At 38.0% G+C, this 24,554-nt stretch overlaps 2 protein-coding genes across 6 annotated transcripts in view; both read left to right on the top strand.

Moving 5' to 3' along the window:
- Window positions 1–14,348, top strand: part of NR2C2 (nuclear receptor subfamily 2 group C member 2) — a 41,525-nt gene extending 27,177 nt beyond the window's left edge. For 3 of the 5 annotated variants that reach the window (XM_075713795.1, XM_075713794.1, XM_075713797.1), the window contains exons 10-15: window positions 2,099–2,276; window positions 3,294–3,415; window positions 3,931–4,070; window positions 6,964–7,101; window positions 8,642–8,747; window positions 10,947–14,348. In XM_075713795.1, coding sequence (XP_075569910.1) covers window positions 2,099–2,276; window positions 3,294–3,415; window positions 3,931–4,070; window positions 6,964–7,101; window positions 8,642–8,747; window positions 10,947–11,121 — 859 coding nt within the window. In that variant the 3' untranslated portion in view covers window positions 11,122–14,348. Of the gene's footprint in view, window positions 1–2,098; window positions 2,277–3,293; window positions 3,416–3,930; window positions 4,071–6,963; window positions 7,102–7,500; window positions 7,586–7,619; window positions 7,722–8,641; window positions 8,748–10,946 lie in introns of those variants that run through there. The other 2 variants (XM_075713798.1, XM_075713799.1) reach the window with 2 other exon arrangements.
- Window positions 14,349–22,816: 8,468 nt separating this feature from the next.
- On the top strand, window positions 22,817–24,212 carry MRPS25 (mitochondrial ribosomal protein S25). Its single transcript, XM_075714467.1, has 4 exons — window positions 22,817–22,951; window positions 23,047–23,153; window positions 23,569–23,656; window positions 23,873–24,212. Exons 1-4 carry the CDS (start codon window positions 22,818–22,820, stop codon window positions 24,063–24,065), a joined length of 522 nt encoding a protein of 173 aa, XP_075570582.1. The 5' UTR covers window position 22,817; the 3' UTR covers window positions 24,066–24,212.
- The last annotated feature ends 342 nt before the right edge of the window (window positions 24,213–24,554 follow it).

Raw genomic sequence — 24,554 nt, 5'->3', positions numbered from 1 at the left:
TGGCATTGTGACACCAAACACAGCAGAGATTGCCCCCTACTTTGAAACACAAAAACAATTATTTAGAAATCCAGGTTTAGCTGTTGTCTTCTTGTGAAGGGCTGTGTCCTGTGTTATAAATGTAGTGTTCTGAAGCTAGACCAGATTTCATACTCGGAAAAATAATAAATGACTAGTTTGTGACCTTGAGAGACTCTGAGAACAGCAATACTTCGGTACTGTTTTATTTGATAGGCTTGTTGTATGGAAGCTTCTCCTGCACAATGCTCATGCCCTTAGCCCTGCTCTTTAGGGGTCTGTATTACTGCAGATTTCTTTTTGAGGTTGTGCTGCCATAATACCTTCTGGTAATGTAGGGAAAATGTAGTTAAATTAAGATTAATAAACTTTTTTTTTTAATGTTTAGAAGAGTTTGAAGTCTTTCTTGTCTTTATTAAGGAGAAATATGGGAAAAAGGAATATGGAATCTTAAAATTTCTAACAGACCTTGAGATTTTTACATTTGGGGTTTTTGGAGGGGTTTTTGTTCTTTGGGGGGAGTTGAAGGACAACATAAATTGGTAATATAGTGAAATAAGAAAAATACTTAGCCTCAAAACTGCCATTGTTTCTCAAGTAGAAGATTTTTAAGAGGAGCTTAACTTCAGGCTCTTAAGCCTTTTATTTAAAGTCTTCAAGTGAGTGAACTGATACTTAAAGATACTTGATGCTGCAACTTTGACTTATGTCAACCTTGTACTCTTTCTTTAAAGCAGAAAAAAAAAATCCAACACCCCCCCCCCCCCCCCAAAAAACCCCCTTCTTGACAAAAATACTGGCAAAACAGCACTATACCATAATACTATCCACTGGTATGAAATTGAAGCACAAAATTCTTCTTCAAATCTAAGCTCTGTTACCATAAAAAGGGTCTAGAGAACAAGTCTTACGAGAAGCGGCGGAGGGAACTGGGGTTATTTAGCCTGGAGAAGAGGAGGCTGAGGGGTGACCTTATCGCTCTTTACAACGACCTGAAAGGAGGGTGTAGTGAGGTGGGTGTTGGGCTCTTCTCCCAGGTAACAAGCGATAGGATGAGAGGAAATGTCCTCAGGTTGCATCAGGGGAGGTTTAGATTGGATATTAGGAGAAATTTCTTCATGGGAAGAGTGGTCAGGCATTGGAACAGGCTGCCCAGAGAGGTGGTGGAGTCATCATCCCTGGAGGTGCTCAAAAGACGTGTAGACGTGGCACTTTGGGACATGGTTTAGTGGGCATGGGGGTGTTGGGTTGATGGTTGGACTGACGATCTTGGAGATCGTTTCCAGCCTTTGTGATTCCTAGTGTTACTTTCATTAAAAAATAATCCAGCCACCAAGCCAGGTAACATGAAATTATTACTCTCCCCTAAATTGGTTTAGTGGTGGACTTGGTAGTGTTAGGTTACTGGTTGGACTGGATGACCTTAAAGGTCTTTTCCAACCTAAATGATTCTATGACTCTGTGAATTTACGCTGCCTTATTTTGGCAATGGCCCAGCTACAGCTTGAGTATCAAGGACTCCAGGGACCAGTCTCTCTTCTGTTACTGCCATAAGGTTTCTAAGGCTCTGTCTATACTGTGAGATCAGGAGTGTCTGGCCATATCTCATCTTAAGGGAAAGGAAATTCAGGCATGTTGTGCAAGAGAATCACACTATTCTCCACTGTTCCAAGAAACTGGACATCAAGGACAGGGACTGCAGAGTTCTCCAGAGTGCATCTGGTTTATAATCCTCACATAATCTGTTGAACATTCATTCCAAGGTGAGAAGGAGGGCATAGCGAATGGTAAGCGCAAGAGACCCCTTTAATAGTACAAATACTAGCATAAAACTATTAGAGCAGGATTTACAGTAGTAAATACAGCAATATATGGGCAGATCTGTTTCTTTTATTAATGTCTAAACAGTACAGAGGGGCCAGGTTGTAATGAAAAGTCTGACCTTGTGTCTTAGCATAAACAGTTCCTGTATATGTTACCTCTAAGAGAAAATGCTTTATAGTGTTTAATTTGACCACTACTCTGGATTCTTTTAAGGTGTAAGGAAGTGCTCTTTTATTGTTTATTACTTTTTTTTCAGGGCATTTGATACTTTGGCTAAAGCACTTAATACCACAGATGGTACAGCAGCTCATAACTTGGCAGATGGGATGGATCCTACAGGAGGAGGGAATATTCATGTAATCAGTAGAGATCAGTCAACACCAATTATTGAAGTGGAAGGACCCCTACTTACAGATACACATGTCACATTTAAGGTCTGTGCTTCTTTAAATGTCTTACTGAACAAAGTAACACTTAAGACATAACCCAAAATTAGTTTACTATGTTTTCTTTATTCTTATATTTCATTTTGGCAATATAATCTAGGATAACATCTGCTGTTACAAAGCTTCTAATACAATTTTCACACTTGCATGCTGTATCTAAAGAGTATAGGTATTATTTCATAAGACCTTTTCATAGATGGAAGGATGCTTTAAAATTTATTTCACTTTCCGTGCTGTTGCTAGTGACTTTCCATATGATCCATATAGTATGATGTCTTGCTTAACTAATTTATAATTCTAGAGAGTGTAAAACTTACATCTAAAAGGCTCCTTCATAAAGAGAAGTTACAGTGTCTTCTTAGATGCTTATGGTTAGACCACTGAAAAAGGTCTTGCATTTTAGAGATGCTTCAGCTTCAGTTGAATACAAACACATGCTGGTAAACAGTGAGCAAGAAACAATAAGGGTGTTCATCTTGCTGTAATCAAATTGCACTCTTTCAAGAAATACAAAGTTCATTACTGAAATAAGTAATACTTAATGTAGTCAAACTTTTATCATAACCTGCTTATTCCCATTAATGGTGTTTTGTATTGTAGATTCCTAATACATGACTTTCTCATTTTAGATAGATTTTAGATTTTATTTTGCTTCTTTTTAAAAAGTTTTTAAAAGATCTTCTATAGCATTGTGATGCTAGCCAACACTCCACAGAGCAATGAAATTTATAGATTTAAGTATTATTAAATGACTATTAAAACATTTTAAAAGGAACCATTTGAGCTCTCTCCCACATAACTTCTTGTCTCCTATTCCCCTTTTGCATTCCTTGCCAGTAGTAGTGAGTTATTTTGTACAGTTTTCCTTTGACAGTTTCTTGTCACACAGTTGCTTATGGCAGACGATGAGGGTAGTTTGAATGTTTTAGCTGGTTATTTCATTGATGATAATTTTTTTTTCATGTCTGAACTGTATGTATTGTACTGTACTTTTATTTTTTGCAGCTGACAATGCCCAGTCCAATGCCGGAATACCTTAATGTACATTACATCTGTGAGTCAGCATCACGACTACTTTTCCTCTCTATGCACTGGGCTAGGTCCATACCTGCATTTCAAGCTCTGGGGTAAATGGACATACTCTGTTGAACAGTTTGCTTTCTAATGAATTTAAGCACTGATCTGAACACTTTTCAACTATTTTGAATTTTTAAATGATGATAGTGTTTAATTTTTAATTAATTATTTGAAATGTGTGAAGACTATGCAATATTCTCCTTTTTGAAGAATAAAATAGAAGATGGCAGAGGAAGGGATAACTACAATATCTGATGTTTCTGCGGTTACAGAAGCTAAAGCCGAATCAAAAGCAAGCATTTAATTTGTAGAAATGTATCTTGGTAAAGAACTGGTGAGCACCATTTTACAGATAACCTGAAATGGTTTCCTGTAGTTGGCATATCACTTCTTTTTGCTTTTTGAAATACTTGTAATACGCTAATATATGCCTTCTAGTAAAGTGGCTTGCAATACATTAATCCTTCTTATTAATTGTTATAATTAACATAATTACACATAGGGTAATACCAACCAACCTGGTATGAAAACTACCTACAGTTGTTTGATTTTCTGTTGTTTATAGGCAGGACTGTAATACAAGCCTCGTGCGTGCCTGCTGGAATGAGCTCTTTACCTTAGGCCTGGCACAGTGTGCACAGGTGATGAGCCTGTCTACTATCCTAGCAGCTATTGTCAACCATCTCCAGAACAGCATACAGGAAGGTATGTTTTTGGTGTGTGCTTCTTATATGTGTTCAGTCCTGTCAACACTGCCGGGACATTTGTATAACGTTACTTGAGAGGTGTTTCCTAATCGGTGCCAGAATTACTCCCCAGGAACCAGGGGAAGGAGGAGTCTTCTCTTGCATAATTACCTTTCCTCTGGTGATCTACAACTTTTGTTGCACTGACCTCAGAGATCTCTGTGGGATATAAGTGTCCATAGAAAAAATGGGGATAAAGCTGGAGGATGTATTCCCTGTCTTCTACATCTGACTGGGAGTACAGAGAAAGACAAGTATATCCTAAAGTTGGGTGTGCTCACAGAGCTTTCCTCCTATCCAGATGTAATTTTTTTTTTCCTCTTAGAATAATAATATCTTCTTCCAAACCACACCAGAATTTTTTCCTTCCAGAACTTTCCTTCTCCTCTTTGCAATGTAAAACTATAGCATTTGCCAAGTATCACAACAAGAATATTCTTGCAAGTATAATGGTTTTGGATACTGCTATAATGCAGTAATGATTAATGTATTTTGAAGTACCCTCTGAAGCACTGAACAACCTATTTTCTTGACACTCTTAAGAAGATTTATGTAATTTTATTTTTTTAATTCAGTGTTGGCCTGTTGATAATAATTACTGTATCTAGAATGGATGATAATCTGTTATGGCTGCTTTTTTTTTTTCATTCTTTTCTTTCAGGGTGCTTCCAATCAATATGATTGATTAGTGTGAGAATAACATTCCATTTTTAATAAGAGGAAAAAAACCAATACTAGCAGCTTTAAACTCTGCAAACACAGCATATTACATGAAAGCTAGCTTAAATTTAAATGTGAGTTAAAAGTAGTTACAGAATACTATTTCGTACCTATTTGATGTTTTTGTGGTGCCATTATTGGGCACACAGCAAAAATTGGAAAATAGGCTTTTACTGAGGAGAGTAAAACTTGATTGTAGAGCTATAAAATGTACAAAAGTAGATAATCTGAAAAAATGTTTAATATTCTTCCGTCCTAGTAAAGTACAGTTGTTTTCATCTACTTCATTAGTTTCATTATGATAAAGTAGACAAATTTGATTCTTAAGTGGATAGTATGCTTTAATAATTAATGTAGTTTGTTTTTTTGTTTTTCTTTTTTTCTTGTAATTTAAGAGAGCCTGGGCAGCCCTCAAAATACAACAAACTAATGCTCCTTTCCTGCAGAGAGAGAGGGGCAAGAGTTTAAAAGACCAACAGGGAAACATGCACATTGTATATTCTGCACAGAGTTAGGCTTTTGATTTTATCTCTGTCAGAATAAGTAGAGCTGTCTATTCTATCTACACCCCAGGCAATGAGTTTGTGGAGGAGTAAGCGGTGGGGCTGTTACAGCCTTAAGCTGCCTCCAGTTCTGTTCCCATGTCTCAAAAAATTATTCTACAGTCTGTACTTCCAGTCATACTATGTTACCTGAGACTGGCCAAGAAAAGAGGGTGATCTGGTTTATTGTGATTTGTTGATCATTTGGGGTTTTTTTAATCTATTCTGCAAAGTTACCATATTATATTGTGTGTTATAAATCTAAAATTCAAAACAAAGTGAAGACATTTCAGAACTTTATCTAGGAACCATATTAGTGATGAGGCTATTTGGAAACTCTGGAATTCAAGTTCACTTTTCCTGAGTATTTCTGCACCATTGTTTCCCACTTAACATAGAAATAAAAACATTACATCATGTCTATCTTGATCCATCGTGAATAACTAAAAACTTGTATCACAGTTCATGTATTTTAGAAATGTAGATTATGCTTTCATTCTTATTTCAAGACATCGTGCAAAAAATGTTTCTTCTGTTCAATCTTTTTATTGCGGTTTCAGAAAATATGTAAAATAATCATAAATTACATCAAAGATTCACTTTAAGGCACATGGGTCTAAGCAGTCGTATACACTATTAGCTGTACAAAGGTAAAATATTTAAGTTATAATGATATTAAATACTAGCATCAGAGATAATGACTGGAATAAAATTATTGTAATGTGTTTCTCAAGAAAAAGTTTTATCCCTTGTGAACTGACTTATTGCTAAAGTTTGATAATAGTAATTATATATTCAAGATTTGTCTTAACATAATCGCTAAGGTTTCCATTCTTTGACTGGCCTGCAGATGTGCAGAGAGAAGGTATATTTACCAAAATAGAAATCTCTCCCTCCCTAGCCAAGCAGCCAATACCACTCAATTGTAACTTGTCCACAAATAATGTAAGATTTTTTTTGTTTTTTAAACCAACATTTTAAGAAAGAATATGAAGCCAACATAAGGAACGTGATGTTTCAAATGATGGAAGAATCGTGTACATGTATTTGCATGAATTTACGCCATCAGAAGGAAAAAAAAAAAAAGACTATTTACCACAGTAAATGAAAAATTCACTTCTAAAAGTACAGATAGAGGAAAAAGTAGCACTGTCATTACTGCTCTTGCATTCAGTTCTGGAAAAGCTAACTCAATAGTGTTTGAATTTAAAATGAGGATTGCATGATAGCATTTGTTTTGTGTTTCTGTTCATTCCCAGAATCACTCTAGCCATTTGTAGAATATTTCACCGTAATTTGTGAGTCTCTGCTCAGAACAGTGCATCACTGGAGTAAGACTGGCGTTGCAGATTATGCTGTACTGGCAAAATCATGCAAAAGAGTTAACATTCTGTTTGCTAGCCCTGTGTCTCACTCAGCTTTATAAATCTTCCATAATCATTCAGGCCATCCTTATATGTTAAGTGGTTTTAAGATAGCAAATGACACAAAAGACTTTAAAATGTCACTTCTTGTTTTACAAAAGGATGTTGGTTAATATATCGGATGTACTTGACCTCACATGAAATACTAAGCAGTATCTTTTTGTAGATAAGCTTTCTGGAGACAGAATAAAGCAAGTCATGGAACACATCTGGAAACTTCAGGAGTTCTGTAACAGCATGGCCAAGCTTGATATTGATGGATATGAATATGCGTACCTTAAAGCTATAGTCCTCTTTAGCCCTGGTAAGGAATTTAGTAGCCGTAGCTTTTTAAATAATAAGCATGCATATGTTAATGTTTTAGCCTTTTTTTTTAATGAGACTAATGTCTTGAGATGAGACTGATGTGTTCAGCTGCAGATAAAATGATTGTTCCATAATGATTTTTCACAAACAATATGTGTTTTAAAAATAACTTTGGAGCAACATATCCATGTTATTTACAGTTCTTATATATCAGGTATTTCCTGTACACCCACCTTAGAAGACGAGACTCTCAATTATTTTCAGCTGAAAATCTATGAGTAATAAGTTACCTGGGATGTGTACTAGCAATATTAGTGAAGTAAATGGCACGAAGGATTAGAGGAAATACATTCTCACAGTGACAAAAAGAAATTGGCTTCAATTTTAATATTTTTAGTACACTCGTAAGAGGGATCGCTGAAATATGAGCAGAAATACCACTGTATTTTATATGGAACGTCCACAAAATCTCCAAAACTAAATGTAAACAGGCTGTCTTCCATTTGTTAACAAAAGAACGACAGCAGACAACTAAAGCATGATCAACAATGTTTATGAGATACAAGGATTTACTCAAAGAAGACACTTGAGATTTTCTGGAATGATAAGGTAAGGACATTAAAGAAATGGGAAGTGACAGTCTCTTCAGCAAAGTGGAGAAATGTTGCTAGGACACAGAAAGGTTAATTTAAAACTGCTGACGGGCTGAGTGAAAGGGAAACTCTTCCTCAAAAATGTAAATTATTTACTTTAATTCAAAGGTGTTTACCACTTTGAATTTAACAAAATACAAAGAAAAGGACTATCTTGTTATCAGGGGGTTTTAAGGTTTTTTTTGTATTGATATTATTTTTCTCTTTGTAATAAAACTTACTTTAATTAGAAGATATTGCTGTCCTGAAATTTGCTTTTGAATTTTTTTTTCGGATTGTACTATTAGGCTTAGGTTTATTAGGGTTTTTATTCAAGTTGGAGGAGCAAGAAACTCTCCAAACTCAACCTAGCTCTGTCCCATTTCAAGGGAAGAGCAGTTGGAACACAACACTGAAGATATTTGGGCATAGTCAAATATGTGGTATTTTCTGGTTTTTTCTGATCATGTAACTGTCTGAGGAGCTGAGCCAGCTGGAATTAAAACATGAGACAGACTTGGGAAGGTCAAGAAATTGATCTGTCAAGAAAACAACCCTAGATACTGCTCAGTCAGCACAGTTAGTCGAAATCACAGACAAACGCATTTAAAAAAACAAGGTTAGAAACATAAACTAGGAGTGTCATTGCCTGGACATACCTACAGGCTTAATCTTTTTCCACTTTCTTGTGGATAATCACAGCTGTAGAGAGAAGAGTGAGCAACCTAATTCTGAAGCAAGGAAGCAAATGTTCAATTGAGTGGTTTCTTTTATACAGCTAACATGTTAAACATCACAATACAAGAGAAATATTTAAATGAAATTAAATGCGAGAATCTTCTAACTACATATATTTCACAATGTATAGGGAAACAATCGACATACAGAAATGTTTTGTTTCTTTAGATCACCCTGGTCTGACCAGTTCAACCCAAATAGAAAAATTCCAGGAGAAGGCACAGATGGAATTGCAGGACTATGTACAAAAAACCTATCCAGAAGATACTTATAGGTATTTATTGTCTATAGTACCCAAAGTAATGTTGTGGGCCGTAGCTGGCAAAAGTACAAAATAACATCATTGATGTAAAAATTTCCTTTTTGACATCTGTTCTTTTTTGACTATGAATGAGAAAGAACTAGAACCTTGTTCATAAAAGCAAGCAGGTTTGTTTAAAGATAGGCAGAAGCAAGAATAGCTGTCTAGCTTCTTCCATGTAAATTAAACTTGAGAACTTTGGGTTTTAGGTTGTTCTTTTTTTTTTTTTTTTTGAGAGTCTCATTACCATGTTTAGAAAAGTAAACAGACTTGCTTTATTAAAAGTCTCAAGAATAACTGCCTCAGACTTCTTTAATTCAAACTGCCTCGTTTTTCAAATTAGTTGTCAAAGAGGCTTTGAGATAATAAAAGGTGATTATCATCCTTTAAATGCTTGTCAAGTTACATATCCAGAAAAGTATTGAAACTGACAGTTTGTAAACCTTGGAACAATAAGGATTACATGTGGGGAACAGTAACCAGCTCTTAAGCTTCTGTCCTACTTTTCTCCTTTTGCTTTTTTTTAAAATTTCCAAGGACTTACCTTGAAAGTATCTAACTTTTTTCACCTCTCGACTGTTCCTTTTTCTTACTTGCTAGAAATAATTACCCTATTTTCTAATAATCTCAATCAAAACTATTTTATATTTCATCAACACAATGATTCTCTGCACTACAAGGAAGATTCTAACTTCTGTCTAGCAATATATCCTAGAACATACTCTTATTTCACTGTGAAAAGTATCCCCATGTGAAGAAGCATGCAATCTCATACATTTAAGCAAGGTCTGAGGGTAGTGTAACTTTAAAGAAACAAACAAACAAACAAACAAAAAAGCCTGTAAAAGAGAGCACTTCTCCAATCTCAGCAACTGGTTTCTGCATTGATCTTACAGAGTTAACATTGTGTGGGGCAACAGAAGGGGCATCAGGATTCCCAGTTAGGTGCAGTGAAAATGGGATTCTCTACTTCAGAAATACCCTCAAATCCCACATTTTTCTTCTGTGTACAATTCAGTTATGCTGGTTTGATGCGTGAGAGCTGGATATCCTTCATAAAAAGAAATACAGAATTTGTTCCATATACTTTACTTCTCTTAACAGTGGCTCAAGGAAGAAAATTGGAGTTACATTTCCCAAAGTCCTGTATTTTAATTGATGTTGTCTATATCCCCATGCTCACCCATAGATAAGTTTAGAGTACAAATCTGATTACTTCTGAGCAACTGAATGCTGGCACAAATTGAGATAGAAGCACAAGTGTTACAATTTTCACAAAAACAGCAGCATAGCTTGGATCTTCCTGCAATTTTCCCCTAAAGTTTACAACACGTGGTATATTAGCAGAATGGACCTTATGTATTTTCTCCATAGATATTCAAGCATTTTCCAGAGGCCTGTGTTCAGTGCTGCCTAAGGTATGCTATTACATGGCTCTGGTTCAGGAAATTTATTTATTTTGGCATTTGTGATATACACCTGCCATATAAACACAGCAGATATGCTTTCATCACTGTCCTAAATTTCAAATGCATTGAAAGTCCAGAAATTCAATCTGATCACTTCATTATACTGGATGTCTCTTAACATCCTGGTACATAAAACCCCACAGCATTTGGCAATATATATGAGTAACATTGCATCCCTCCAAATTCCTTTCCTCATCAGAAGCAGATTCTCTTCCTTTTATACATACCCAGTTCCATTCTTGCTATCTGGTTTGTCATTAAGTTGCTAGGCAACTGAGGACTATGCTGTTTATGGTTTAAATTTTAATTAAGCATTTTACTCTTAAAATTGTGCAAACGTTCTCACTAGTCAGTATGAATATTATTAGTCTCAGCATTGTCCTGAACTATGAAGCACTTCCAGAGCCGGGAATTTCAAAAGCAGACCAGGAGAATTGTGTGTTTGTACGTACACATTGTGTCTACAAAGGGCATTAATATGTCCTTTTCATTGGAAAACCACAAAGATAGATGGTGGCTTTTCATTTCACTTGCAGGATAGAAAAGTAACCATTCTTTTTTATGGTAGCTCAATTAGCTTTAATTGCCTCTCTACTCCCATTCATGAGTTATGGTAATAATAAAAGCAGATCCAGCTCTTTAGCCACAAAGTATTTTGAACTGGCATTATATGTATTTATAATCCACTGAACTTCTTTTTCAGGCTAGCCCGGATTCTAGTTCGCCTGCCAGCACTTAGGCTGATGAGCTCTAGCATTACCGAGGAACTGTTTTTTACTGGTCTCATTGGAAATGTTCCCATTGACAGCATAATCCCCTACATTCTCAAAATGGAAACAGCAGAATATAACGGTCAAATAACTGGCACGTCTGCGTAGTGGGAACAACACAATTTGATGGATTGAAGTAATTTTCGTAAAAACATACAATTATGAAGTTAAAAGAATAGCATTTTGGTATGTACAAATATTTCCAACTTGTTACCAGTTTCCTGTCAGATTTCTCCTTGTCTGTTTGCTGACATTGACAAAATTTAAGCAGCTATCAAAAGACCTGCTATAGGACCTTTTCTGCCACAAGGAGTATTTTTGGTGCCTTTCATTTAAAAGGCTATAGATTACTGAACATACTTTTCACATGCTTTGTATTTAGAAATTATCAGTGGGTAAAAATAGAGTTTTATAATATCAGAGATTAGTAATAAAATTACTTTAAAAGTAAAAAGAACAGTATGTATATATTTAAAAATATCCTTGGAATTAATATCTAATAAATGCCAGGGTATAATGCTAGCACTTTGTAAGCACTTCTTGTCAAAGCAACAACGTCATCAACATCCTGCTTATGAGTACGGAAAATGAAAAAAATTGCATATGTCCTTAGTCAAAATGCTAGTGATTTCTGTGAAAATGTAGAATGCCACAGGAGACAATCATTTATTCTACAAAAAGTCACTTGCTCTTATGTTATGCATGAAATGCTAATGTGGATTCTTAAATTAGATATCCATGTTATATGAAACTATACTGTTAAATTAGTGCAGTTGTAATTCACAGTACGATGTAGTCATAGTGACTATTACGTGCTACAGGAATTACCCAAACTAGGAGAAAAGATTTGTTTCTTGCCAGAGTAATGATGAAATATTCAGGTTCCTTAAATTTTCTGTTCAGACCAACACAGTCATGACAAATGTTACCCTAATAGGGATCCTTTTAATGGTGGGGAAAATCAGTCATTAACTGGAAGAACAGTCATTTTAAAGTAAAGTTGTGTGATGCTCTTTGTATTTCCAAATTTACTCCTTCTCTCTGTACTCCTAAACACCCTCATCATCCAGCCAGAGATACAATTTAAAAACTGAAATGTGTAGAACGTCTGGCTGTCAGCAAGAGTATATTACAAAGCTCTCTTACTTTATTTCTCCGCCCCCTTCCCTGACAGAGCACTCTCAATTTTGCAGTACTCTCAACTTTCCTATGACTTGGTTTGAAACTGAAATACAGTTAGGATTTGCATTCAGTCATGTACAATTGCAGTTAATGACTGATATACCATGGACTTACAAATTTATCTACTTTTTAATTGTCTAGAGTGATGAGCCATCAACATGTTTTCTAGTATTGGCCATTAGCTGCTAGCATTGCTTTCATTTTAGTATAATTTATTATTATTGAGATTAAATATTTTAAACAATCAAAGTTTAAAAAAAGGTCATGGCAATTAATACCTTTGTCTGATCCTGGCTCATTAAATGCATCAATTATTTTAATTATATGTATGGAAGAGGCATTTTCTACTTGTGTATTTTTATGTAACAAAAATCTAATGATAAGTGCAGCACTTTTGTTTTTCTTCAGTTATTGACATTTATTTAGAAACACCAACCAGGCTGGTGTTTGTGTCTTTTAAGGGTCTGAATTGTAGCCAAAAGACCTTAAGCAGCTCTAGGTGAGGCTTCTGATGTAAAAAAAAGTCTTGACCTGGTATACTTCATTCTCATTAGGAGGCTTACGTTTGTAGCACTCATTGTGACACATAAGGCTATTTAATTTTAGCTTCTGGGTGCATTAAAGTCTTCTACAGTTACCATTGTTACAGCATTCAGAATCTTTTCTCAAAAGGGTGTTACAAAAAGTCCAATATACATACAGAGATTTGTAATATTGCACTTTCGTTTATCTCAGCTTTTGCTATAGCAAATGAAATTGTCATATTTTTAATGTGATGGAAGGTCTGCACTCTGAATATTAAGTCAACTGGAATGCAGAATTTTGTCCTAGCTGTTTTATTGCAGTGTAACTTCTTGTGTGATTGTGTCAGCTTGTGTCAGCACTTCCGATGCAAAGTCCCTGTTTTAAGGGTATACAACTTAAAAATTAATTGTGATATTAACAACATCAGAAGAAATAGATACCTTGGAAAGAGTTGTGGCCATTTTTGTTAAAATTTAAAATTTTATTGGGTTATGTCATTGTTGTTCTAAAAGCAGTATGCATTGAACTATTGTGATATTTTTCTCTGCAAAAAAGATTATGCAGTTTAATTTGCTTTCAGTGTTTTGTAAAAATGATTTAAGCAGATAAGTAAGCATTGTTAATGACAAATGAAATATTCCTTAGCACAAAAACTAGCCATTGGAATCTTTTTTCCCAAATTGGAATACCCATCAACTGGCTTCTTCATGACAAACATAATTTCAACTTCCAGTTTTCCAAGTAAAAGGGGCCCATTTTCTGTGCAAAAATTTGTTTTCCTAATTTGTCTTACTTGTGCTGTGAGCATAACAGTTCAGGAAACAAAATAAAGCCACTACAGTTTTTTTGGAAACAGAAGGATCGCATGAAATAAAACTTAAAATGTATGCATTGTATTACATTTGTAAATCAAAATGTTAAATACCATGCAGCTCTGTTTACAAATAAACTACACTCTCTACAAATGCAAGGCCACATAATGCTATCCTTGATCAATCTGTGGTAGTCACTTACTCTGCAAATAGTTCCCTGGACTTTAGGGATAAAATATTAATTTGTGTAAATGAAGTAACAACAATGCAATCCATATCTAGGTTTTATTTCTTGTGCATGCACTTAATAGATGAAATGGAGTAGTTCCATACTTGAGATTCTGATATTACCACCTAAAAGCTATAAAGTCTCTCTTTGTGTAGCAGCATCAGCATGATTTGCTGGCTTTCATTAGTCAGAACCAAGCTAATTTAGTCCTTAACAAAAAGTACTTCCTCTAACTATATGCTATTTTGATTCCAAGACTAATAGTTTGGATTGTAGAAATTTGGATGGCAGATGGTAGATCCTAGAGCTTAAGAAATACTCAGAATCTAAAATGTTTTGCGTATTTGAATATTAGGTATAAATAATAAGATAGATGTGGTGAATAACCAACCTAACACTTCTTTCTCACATGCTGCTCAAGGGCTGTCATAAAAATGAGCCACTGATTTTGCATATGATGGAGAGACACTGAAAAGAATCACTTACAACACTTCCGTATAAAACTAGAAACAATCCTCTCCAGTGCAGTAGGGCTTCTTTGTGCTAAATTTCGAATCACGGACTGGTTGAGGTTGGAGGGACCTGTGGAGGTGATCTGGTCCAACCCCCTGCTCAGGCAGGGCCACCTAGAGCCAGCTGCCCAGGACCGTGTCCAGGCAACTTCTGAATATCCCCAAGGATGGAGACTCCGCAGCCTCCCTGGGCAACCTGTACCAGTGCTCGGTCACCCTCACAGTGAAAAAGTGTTTTGTGATGTTTGAGGGAACCTCCTGTGTGTCAGTTTGTGCCCACTGCCTCTGGTCCTGTCACTGGGCACCGCTGAGAAGAGCCTGGCTGCATCTGCTTTGTACCCTCCCTTCAGGTATTTATACACATTGATGAGATCCCCCCGAGCCTTCTCTTCTCCAGGCTGGACAGTCCCAGCTCTCTCAGCCTCTCCTCAGCTGTGAGGTGCTCCAGTCCCTTCATCATCCTTGTGGTCTTCCGTCGGACTCCCTCCAGTATGTCCGTGTGTCTCTTGTACTGGGGAGCCCAGGCTGGACACGGCACTCCAGGTGTGGCCTCGCCAGTGCCGAGTAGAGGGAAAGGATCCCGTCCCTCGACCTGCTGGCAACGCTTTGCCTAATGCAGGCCAGGATACCATTAGCCTTCATTGTGGCAAGGGGGCGTTGCTGGCTCATGGTCAACTTGGTGTCCACCAGGACCCCCAGGTCCTTTTCTGCCAAGCTGCTTTCCAGCTGGGTGGCCCCCAGCATATATTGGTGCCAGGGGTTGTTCCTCTACAGGGGTAGGACTTTGTGTTTCCCCTTTTTGAACTTCCTGAGGTTCCTTTCGGCCCATTTCCCCGGCCTGTTGAGGTCCCTCTCAATGGCAGTACGACCCTCTGGTGTATAGTATCAAGCAGTGAAGCTGCAAATCTGTCAGTGTTCTAGGTGTAATCTAGCAGTGAAGCTATTTTAGCTCATTCAAAGAAATCTTTTCCTTGTATGTCCATCAATAGAAGGTAGATGTTCAAGAGGCACAGAACTGATGAAGGGATTCTTTCTGCCAACAGTTTAGGTGTTGCTTGGTAGCAATAGAAAAAGACATGTCTAAGGAAAATGGGTCTCTCAAAGTTGTTCTTGCTCTATGTTAACCTTTGACGTTATTTTCAGCCTCTTCTGGTGACTGGGTTTTCAGGCCACTCTAACATAGTGAAGGTAGAACAACGTACACAGTACAGCTGCAGACTCAAGCAAGTTTTAAAATATCTGCAGAAAATACTACAAGGCTGATGTAGTTCTTGTCATTTGTGAGGTTTGTTCCATGCCCCCTGCCTGTAACTGAAGATGCTTTACTAGCTTCACTTTTACATTACTTTTGTTTCTTTTTTGCAAGTGCAGACTTTTGCTTATGAGTATGGAACAGGAGAGTTTTTTATTACTGTAACAATTACTGAAAAACTATTTATTGATTTTAAGTATGGAAATAGCTTGTTTTCATAAAGGCCAAATTTCAATGCCAAACTTGTGTTTACAGAAGTAGGAGTCAAAGCATCACAGTCTGAAAATTATTCTAAGAAAAGTGACATCTCACTGAAGCTCTACTTAGTGCCTAAAATTCACTCTGTCCAGAATTTTTGAAGTCCTGTTTCTTCTGCTCTTGAAATGAAAATATTTTACTGCAGTAGAAATATAGTGATAAACTATCTGAATAGATCTATCTGAACTTGAGTACATGTGTATATTGGTAATAAATTAATTCAGACAAATGTTAGAATTCTGTGCTGACTGAAACTAGGGCATGCAGGGAGTGATAATGAGGCAATAATGTCCATTCTCCATGTGCTTCATTTGTTTTCCAACTCTTTTGAGAAGCAACTGGATTTGAATCTTGTAGATAGAAAGAACAATGATCAATAACTGTGTAGGAGCATTCTGGGTTAGCTTTGTAATAATGATTTTTATTGCATTTGTGACAAGGGCAAGGACGTATACTACTTTTCTTCCCTTGATTTACTTACATTGGACTAAAAAGACACAGAACTAAGACCATGTGCAAAAGTCATCTTTCTCTGCCTATTTACATTGCTTGTAAATTAGATACAATGCTTTTTGTACCAGTGGAGTTACTCGTGTGTGAAACTCGTAGAAGAGGAAAAAATAATCTCCAAGGAGAGATTCTTCAAAGAGATCATACAAGCCTTTGTTTTAGCTGCCTTAAAATGCTAGATTAGTAAGGAGGCTTAGTTTTCGGAGCACTCTGAGGCAACAAACTATTGTTGGTCACCACTGATTACTTGGTATCATTTACCAGGTCTCTTTTTACCATCTTGTGAAGCACTTGGCCCTCGGGGTGGCCACAATGCCTCCAGTGAATAGCACTGACTCAAGATTTCTGTGCTGAATATGGAGGGCTCTGCATTACCGTTACAGTACCCTTTGGCTAAGGGCATATTCTGAGGTGTGACAGGGAAAACAAGTCGGGGCTGAAGCTTCCAGGTGAAACCAGTTTCCTGACTCTTGTTTCTTCTTTGGCAGAGACTGTAAAACATTTCAGTGTTTTCATTGTTGTGTATAGTACACAAGGACTTTCACAGATTCCTGAATAATTTCATCCAAGATGCTGAAGATGTCAGTATGTTTTCCTGCCCAGTAAAATTAAGAGGGTAGTTAGGATTCTTCCCTGATTACCGGCTGTTTAATTACTAAGGGATAATTTTAAAAAGTACCAAATAGTATGAGTAGCAATGGTATCAGGAATACAGTTTAGCTGGGAAAACGTAACTGGAAATGATTGGGCTGAGGGTGCTGCCACAGAAGCAGTGATCAGAGAAGCTTTGTACAGTAACGGCACCCGTCGGGGCCCTGTTTGAATTGGGCGTGTGAGCAGTAGAACTGGTAGGTCAATCAGACACACAGGTGCACCAGCAAACACCTACAGGATGATACCACCCTGAAAAGAAAAAAAAAGATAAATTGAAATGTTGGGTTTCTATCTGAAATCCCTGTCCTCTCCTTCGGTTACTCTTTAGAGTACAAAAGCAGGGTAGGTTGGTTCTTTTCATCTACTCTTGCCCGTAAGAGAAAAAGCAGAAATACCAGGCAGACAAGAAGTAGGTTCCCATCTGTCCCAGTCGTTTGCCACACTTGCCATACAACAGGGCACCTGCTGCCGTGGTTGGCTCTGATGACAAACATGGGTCTGCTGTGAGAGCAGCACACAACATCCACAGCCCTAATGCCTCCATGTGTCGAGGGAGAATCAACAAAATAAGGCCATGTTCACCATGTAGAGGAGAGTAAGGGGCAGAGGAAGGACAAACTGCCAGCATCCACTGGATCTTGAATGACAGAAAATTAGTTTAAAAAACAGCTTTACATGAAAAATTACCAAGAGGACATGGCAAAAGGGGAGAAAATGAAAACATTTACTTTTTGCACCTTTTAATTCTGAAGTTGCTGAGTCATTTTAATAGTAGATTCTCCTGAACTAAGTTCAGGCTTATTGTTTGATGAAAAATGCCGTAACCCCTCTTGTTAGATAATGCTACAACCCTACTTCTGCTGTAATCAATGTTATCAACATTATATGGGAAAGTATTTGTGCAAAAAAAATTAGAACATTATTTATACTGAGGTTGCAAGTTAAAGTAAAATTCTTTGTAAAGTTTAAATGCTTTAAGTCTAAATATATTAGACTTGGAAAACATCAAACCCTGGAATTACCTTATTACTGAGCTTTTTGTTGTGAAGTCATGCTAAGTTCATCACGGATAATACTGTCATAAGGTTCCGTAATTCCCACAGCCTGTTTTATCCTCTGAGTTACACAAATGCTTTGACAATGGCTTCTTATTGTTAAATTCATGCCTGTCTTCCTTCTTTTTAAAGGGTTTGATAAATTTTTACACATCTTTATTTTGTGCCTCCCACCATTGTGCATTTCTGCATGTTCAATTCGGGAACTCACTCGAGCAGCTAATGCATATGTACATAGTTGTATGTATGTGTGTATGAATGTATATGTTTATACCTGTCTGAATATATTATGTACAGTGTATAGAAAGTGTGTAGTGTATGTATATATGTACAGCTGTGTAGCCATGTATTCATACCATTCTGTATGTTAAAGCTTTTCATTCATTTGCTAATCCAGAGCTTCCTAGTTTTCATTTCTTAGCCCAAACTAAGCCTCGCTTAAGCAGGTGAATCCTCATGAATTTCAGAGCTTTGCACCTTTTTCTAAACCCAGCCTGAATTTAGTATTTCCTGTTCAGAACCAACAAATATATTCCATGAATTTTCTGGCTTTTACATTACTCCCTTTACCTTTTCTCATTTGACGTGTAGAAGTCTGCCAGTGAATAGTTAATTGAACGTATAATGTCTGTTAAAACAGAACGAATAAATAAATAACTACAGTCCCTGTTTCCAATACGTACTCATTCTCTTTCAGCCTTCTGAGAGACTTTTTTGTAAAGTTTTATTTTGTGAAACTTGGTAAGAGATTGGTATTTCTAAGTCTTCAGTGGCTAATGGGGAGAAGAACCGGTTGCCCTTTATCATTGAACTGTAGCACACAGAATAGGATGCAATGGATGCTGTTTAAAAAATCAATACTCATATTGCCATAATGATAACATGAAACCAAAACGTTAGTTAAACAAAGACTGTGTCCTCTGTTCAATGAAACAATGACATTTCTGTTAGAGTGGTAATTAAATAAGAGGGAGATTGCAGTTAGTTTATTTCTTAGCAAGCATTAAGACATACTTAGGATTTTCATGATGCATTTCAATTGTATATTCACTTTCCAAAGTTACTCTCTTTATTGTCTAGCTTAAACTAAACAAAGCTGGTTGGTTCATTTAGTTGTCAAACTAATGTCCATTTTCACGTTCTGTCCTTTCCTAAAACTGTGCAGATCTTGCCCGCTGTGTGTGCAGTTTCCATTGTTCACATGGGAGCTGGGCACATGGAGCATTTATGCAATTAGACTTGCAGTAAGACAGTTTATTACTTATAAGGAGTATTCAAACATTTAAATGATCAAAATATAAGTAGTTCTTGCTCCTTTTCCCTTCTGACTTAAGTTACAAAGGAAGCCTTCCATAAAAGTAATTCTATTAACTTTGTTTTTTTTAAAAAAGCATTTCACAGACCATTCTATATAGGGGAGTAGTTCAGCAGGTGTTGTTTCTGGCGTATTAAAAAGGTGAAGCAGAATTTTGTGGGCATTTATTTCCACCTTTTGTACTGAACGTGGCAAAGACTTGTGTATGTTTAAGCAGATACCGATTCAAATAATGTGAGCTGCTTGCATGCTTAAAGTAAAACGCAAGTCTCCTTCAGACTCGGGCCTTCTGCCTGTAAAGTCTTTGCTACGGAAAATGCTAAGAATGTTCTCTGTTTCTCACTCTACAGTTTAGTAAGCGTTTGTAAGCTTTTGTTTCAAATACAGGAAAAAACTGCAAAACATCCATTTTAACATTTCAAACCTTATTTTTGAGATTTTCAGCAGGAAAGTTATTTAAATTAATGGCAGGAATTCCTGGGACAGATGGTCCTTCATTGGTGTCTTGACAATCAGTGCTGTTTGAATAATGTTTGCTTTCCTCTTTAAAGGCTGAATGGAAGCCTGCATGTCTGCTAACGTCACTGCACGGTAGAAACATTTTTAAAGATTAGGAAGCTAACTGGGGTATTGATCAGGATTTAATCTGTTTAAAAATTCAATTGTCAAGTTAGAAAAAAGGGCGTATTTTAAAATTGTGAACTTGTTTTATATACACGTTTGATTTGTTTGTATTCTGAAGGACAAAATGAGCTCAAATTTAAGTGGCAATAAAGGCTCTGTTGTAATATTCTATGGAAACCATAGAATGTGAAATCAGATTTCTGTATTTGATCACAGAAAGCAAAAGTCTGAGAAGGACACCTATTGCCAGGTATGTAACACCCCTGAATAACTGGCTTCTTGTACATTTTTTAATGATCTTAGATAAATGAGAAGGCAGCACAGGTCCATTTTAAAATATTTTCGGTGACTGTGGGTTAAAAGTGTATTGAATAAATATCGAATTTGAATAAATTTCAAACAAAAAGGATATTCTTTAAGAAGAAAACATGTTACTTACAGAGCATATATGTTAAATTTCTCACACGTGGAATCAACATTAAATGTGGGAATTATTTCTAATAATTAATCTGTACTCCAAAATACATTGCAAGCCAGTGTTCAAACAGTTTCATAACTGAAAAACTGCACCTTGTCTAAGTGGTGTATCTGTTAGGCATACTAGGGAGTTCTGAGCTCCTACAAAAATAGCAAATTTTTATAAAAGGAATCACCTACTTGGGACATTTTCTGGAAGTCTCTGTTCATTATAATTTAGGAAACTATTGTTTATGTTACTATATTTTAATTTCAAGTTTAAAACCTTGCAAAAGTGGTTAATTTCTCACAGCTGCTTTTGTGAAATAAGCATTGTTATGTGTGATAGCATTTAAAAATAATAGCATGTTCTTTTTTTAATCTGAATTTTGTATCTAATCAAAGTCTTCAGTCATGAAGAGGAATTTGCATTGTTGTGTTTGTATATAGAGTATTGCAGTGCATGATTTAGCTTATGCATTTTATTAAATGCTGTTTAAATGTGGCATTATATTGTTGTGGCTTAATACTACTACCTAAATGAGGTTTATACCATTAAAGTGAATTACAAATATAAATGCATTCTTGAGTTTTATTTTTAAGTTCACTTAATTTCTTCTTAAACATTAGGTGTCTAAGTCAGATACATAATTTACTATCTTTTAGGGAGAAGCAGTATTTTTCCTTCACTACAGTGATTATCTTATGAGTGATTTAACCGGGTCTAAGACAGAAGATAAATCCCATGAACAATACTGACACCAGGGAGCTACTTCTAGGAGAAGGACGTTTTTCTAAAGGTTTTAATTCATCTTCTTTAGCCTTCTGTTTTTCTCAGTTTTTTTGAGGAGATAGATAGCTATTAACAAACAATGCTTTGTGTTTACTTTTATCTGGCAGCTCCTTCCTGTTCCCCAGTTTTCAAATTAACGCAATGCACTGGGTCTTGTTTTAGTTCCCTTCACACACACTTTATAACAGAGGTAATGAACTTGGCCTCTCTTCCAAACAGTAAACGCATCCTCCATTTTATATATAATGTGGTTGAGATGCACCACACGTATTGATATAGAGAAGATAGAAAGATAACTTCGTTTCTTGTTGCTGCTATTAGAAACTGTACAGCTTAGAGAAGTTTCACTTAGCAGAAATGAGGGTAATGAGACTTGAGGTTGTCAGTTGTCAAATCCAGGTGTCTATGAGAAAAACATGCATGGGGGGGAAAAAAAGGTCCTTTTTCATTTAGAGGCCTAGTGTGAAGGGGGAGTTGTTGTTGCCCAGGTTTGAAAAGGTTGATCCTCTGCCCATTGAAATTGTGTCCACACAGCAGAGCATTTGTTATTCTGCCTGTAGAGCATCTAGAAAAGAAACGACAGGAGCTCAGCAGGGTGCAACTACTCGAGATCAGTGTGCGGTGACAGAATTTCACGTAGGAAGTGTTTCAGAACAGTTGTATATCCTGTGGCATGAACTCACGCATTATGTCAGGCAAATTTCTCTTGAGCACAAAACGCATTTTTTTGCATTTGACAGAGCTCTCTGGCTTGTTACAGGCGACAAAAAAAAATGTACGTTCATTCATGCCATGCCATATAATGTGTTAAATTGTGTGGGTTTTTTTTTTTTTAAAATATATGTATTTCTTTAGCTGCTTAAATGAAAGTAATAGTGAAAAAGTAAAAAAAAAAAAGAAAATAGCCCCCTGCCAATAGCATGTTTAAGGAATTTGATTTGCATCAAGATACGTTACTACAAAGGGAAACAACAAAAAATGAAGTCAAAAAATGCATATAATCATCTTTTATTTTTCCTGCCGGGGAGAGGAGTTGCAGCCCTTTCTTTACATTTCAGTTCCTCTTCCAACTGTTCTACTTCCCTGAAAGTGTTGCTAACCTTTCGTTACTGACTGGTAACTTACTATTAACTAACAACTGTTACTCCTCCTGCTTTAGCTGGCACAACATGGTGTCTGTGCGTGCCTCTTCCTCTCTGCCTCCCAAACACCGGGTGCGGGGTGGGGCTGCCCTCCCGCCCGGAGCATCGGCCCCGTTTGCCCGGGCGGCGGGAGGGGCGCGGGCACGCGCTCTGCCAGCTCCGGGACCCCCCGCACGTACCCGCCTTCAGCAGCCGCGAAGCTGTCAAGGCCCAGCGGAGGCTCTCGGCCAAAGCGCGAAGCCCCGCCGGAAGGGCCGCTGGGGCCCTCGCAGCCCTCCTCGCCGAGCCGGGGACGCGGCTGGGGCCCGCGCGACGCCGGCGCCTGCAGCTTAAGCAGCACCTTCGGCTCCGCGCGTTGCGGCCCTCGCCGCGGCCCCGGCAGAAGCGGCCGCGCGGGGCACCACGGCTCCCGCCGCCTCGGCGCGGGGCGGCGCCTCTCGCCATTTCCGCCGGCGGCGCGGCCGAGGCGGGCGCAGGCCGCCGCCATGCCGATGAAAGGCCGCTTCCCCATCAGGCGGACGCTGCAGTACCTCAGCCAGGGCGACGTCATCTTCAAGAGCTCGGTGAAGGTGATGACCGTGAACTACAACACGGCGGGGGAGCTGAGCGAGGGGGCGAGGTGAGCGCGGGGGCGCGGCGGGAGCGCGGGGCGGGCCGCGCCCCCCCTCCCAGACACGTCGGCTTGCGTTTGTGTGCTTTTCTTCTTCTTTCCAGAAAGTTTGTGTTTTTCAACATCCCCCAGATCCAGTACAAGAACCCCTGGGTGCAGATCATGCTGTTCCGGAACATGACCCCCTCGCCCTTCCTCCGCTTCTACCTGGGTAGGTGCCGCCGCCCCGCCCCCAGGGCCCCGCCAGCCCCGAGCGGGGCTTCCCCGCGCAGCAGCGCTGCAGGCGGCAGCAGAACCGCGCCGGTTTCGCGCTACAAGCGTGGTCTGCTCCGCCTTGCTGCCAGAGGTTGGAACTCGGCGCCCGTGTCTGGGCCCGCAAAGTGGGAAGAAGGGCGCTTGTGTAGAAAAGCGGCTTTGTGTTAGCAGAGACCGCCCCTGCCTCGCCCGTCTGCCAGGTGTCCTAGATGAACACTGTGCTTTTCCTATTGAGACATTACATCGCACAGTAACTGTAGTAGAGAAGCACGAGTGTTGTGTGTTTAGAACGCTTTTCGCAGCTACTGTAAAACAGCACGTGGAAGGGAAGGGGTACTCTTTGATACACTATTACAAATCTTTCCTGACAGACTCTGGAGAACAAGTTTTGGTTGACGTAGAAGATAAAACCAACAAAGAGATAACTGAGCACATAAAAAAAATCCTGGGGAAAAGCAAGTAAGTAACACTTAATAAGCTAACATACAGTCTAGCATATATCATAATACAGTCCCTGCAACCTTTTGTCATGGTATACAGGACACACCACTTTTGCCAGACAAAAATTGACATGAGCTAGGTAAAATCCATCTTTCTGGTAAATTGGGTCCAGGGACAGGAAAGGGAGTGTTGTCATTCAGGCTTTTGATAGTAACAAACAGATCTCTTTTCTAGAGAAACGCTTGAAAAAGAGGAAAGAGAAAGGAAAAAACTATCGCATCCAGCAACTTTTGGGCCCAAGAAGTATCATCTGCGAGAATGCATGTGTGAAATTGAAGGCCAAGTTCCCTGCCCTGCTGTTGTGCCACTGCCCAAAGAGATGAGGGGAAAATACAAAGCTGCTACAAAAAATGAAGCATCAGCCTGACCTCAAGCCATGCCGTTGTTCTTCCTCAGGGCTGGATGATCAAGGTACTTCAGTAAGAGACAAGAGGTAACAGCTCCTGGAAGCAGGAACAAGCAAGTTCATATAATACAACCTTGTCTCATAAGTCTTCTTACAGCCACAACTAGACTAATTAAAGTGAAAAATAAAAGTTAAAAACTCAGCTTTTTTGGTGCCAGTTTTACAAAGCATTAAACACCACATAAAAGGAAAACAGAACAAGGAAAACACAGTAACTAGAGCCCTATTTCCTACTCATGCCTGCATGTATAAGGTTTAGCAAAAACAAGATCATGTTTACTTTGGAATAGACTAGACTAAAAATTTAATTTACCTTGGCAGCAGCACAAAATTCCACAATTTATAGAGTGGTGCAAAAGTGTTAATGCCAATTTCCATCTTGTACTAACTGAAGACAGCCAAATGATAATGTAACTCCAGGGTCAAGCTACACGCTGAATTTTCTTAATT

The sequence above is a fragment of the Pelecanus crispus genome, chromosome 7 (genome assembly GCF_030463565.1).
Source record: "Pelecanus crispus isolate bPelCri1 chromosome 7, bPelCri1.pri, whole genome shotgun sequence".
NCBI classification, from domain to species: Eukaryota; Metazoa; Chordata; class Aves; order Pelecaniformes; family Pelecanidae; genus Pelecanus; species Pelecanus crispus.
The sequence above is the reverse complement of the archived record's forward strand: the minus strand, read 5'-3'. Positions and strand labels throughout refer to the sequence as shown.

Coding starts and splice junctions, on each gene's coding strand:
- MRPS25 (XM_075714467.1), top strand. CDS start 22,818: ATGCCGATGAAAGGCCGCTTCCCCATCAGGCGGACGCTGCAGTACCTC. Junction 22,952..23,046: donor GAGCTGAGCGAGGGGGCGAG/GTGAGCGCGGGG, acceptor TCTTCTTTCCAG/AAAGTTTGTGTTTTTCAACA. Junction 23,154..23,568: donor CTTCCTCCGCTTCTACCTGG/GTAGGTGCCGCC, acceptor CTTTCCTGACAG/ACTCTGGAGAACAAGTTTTG.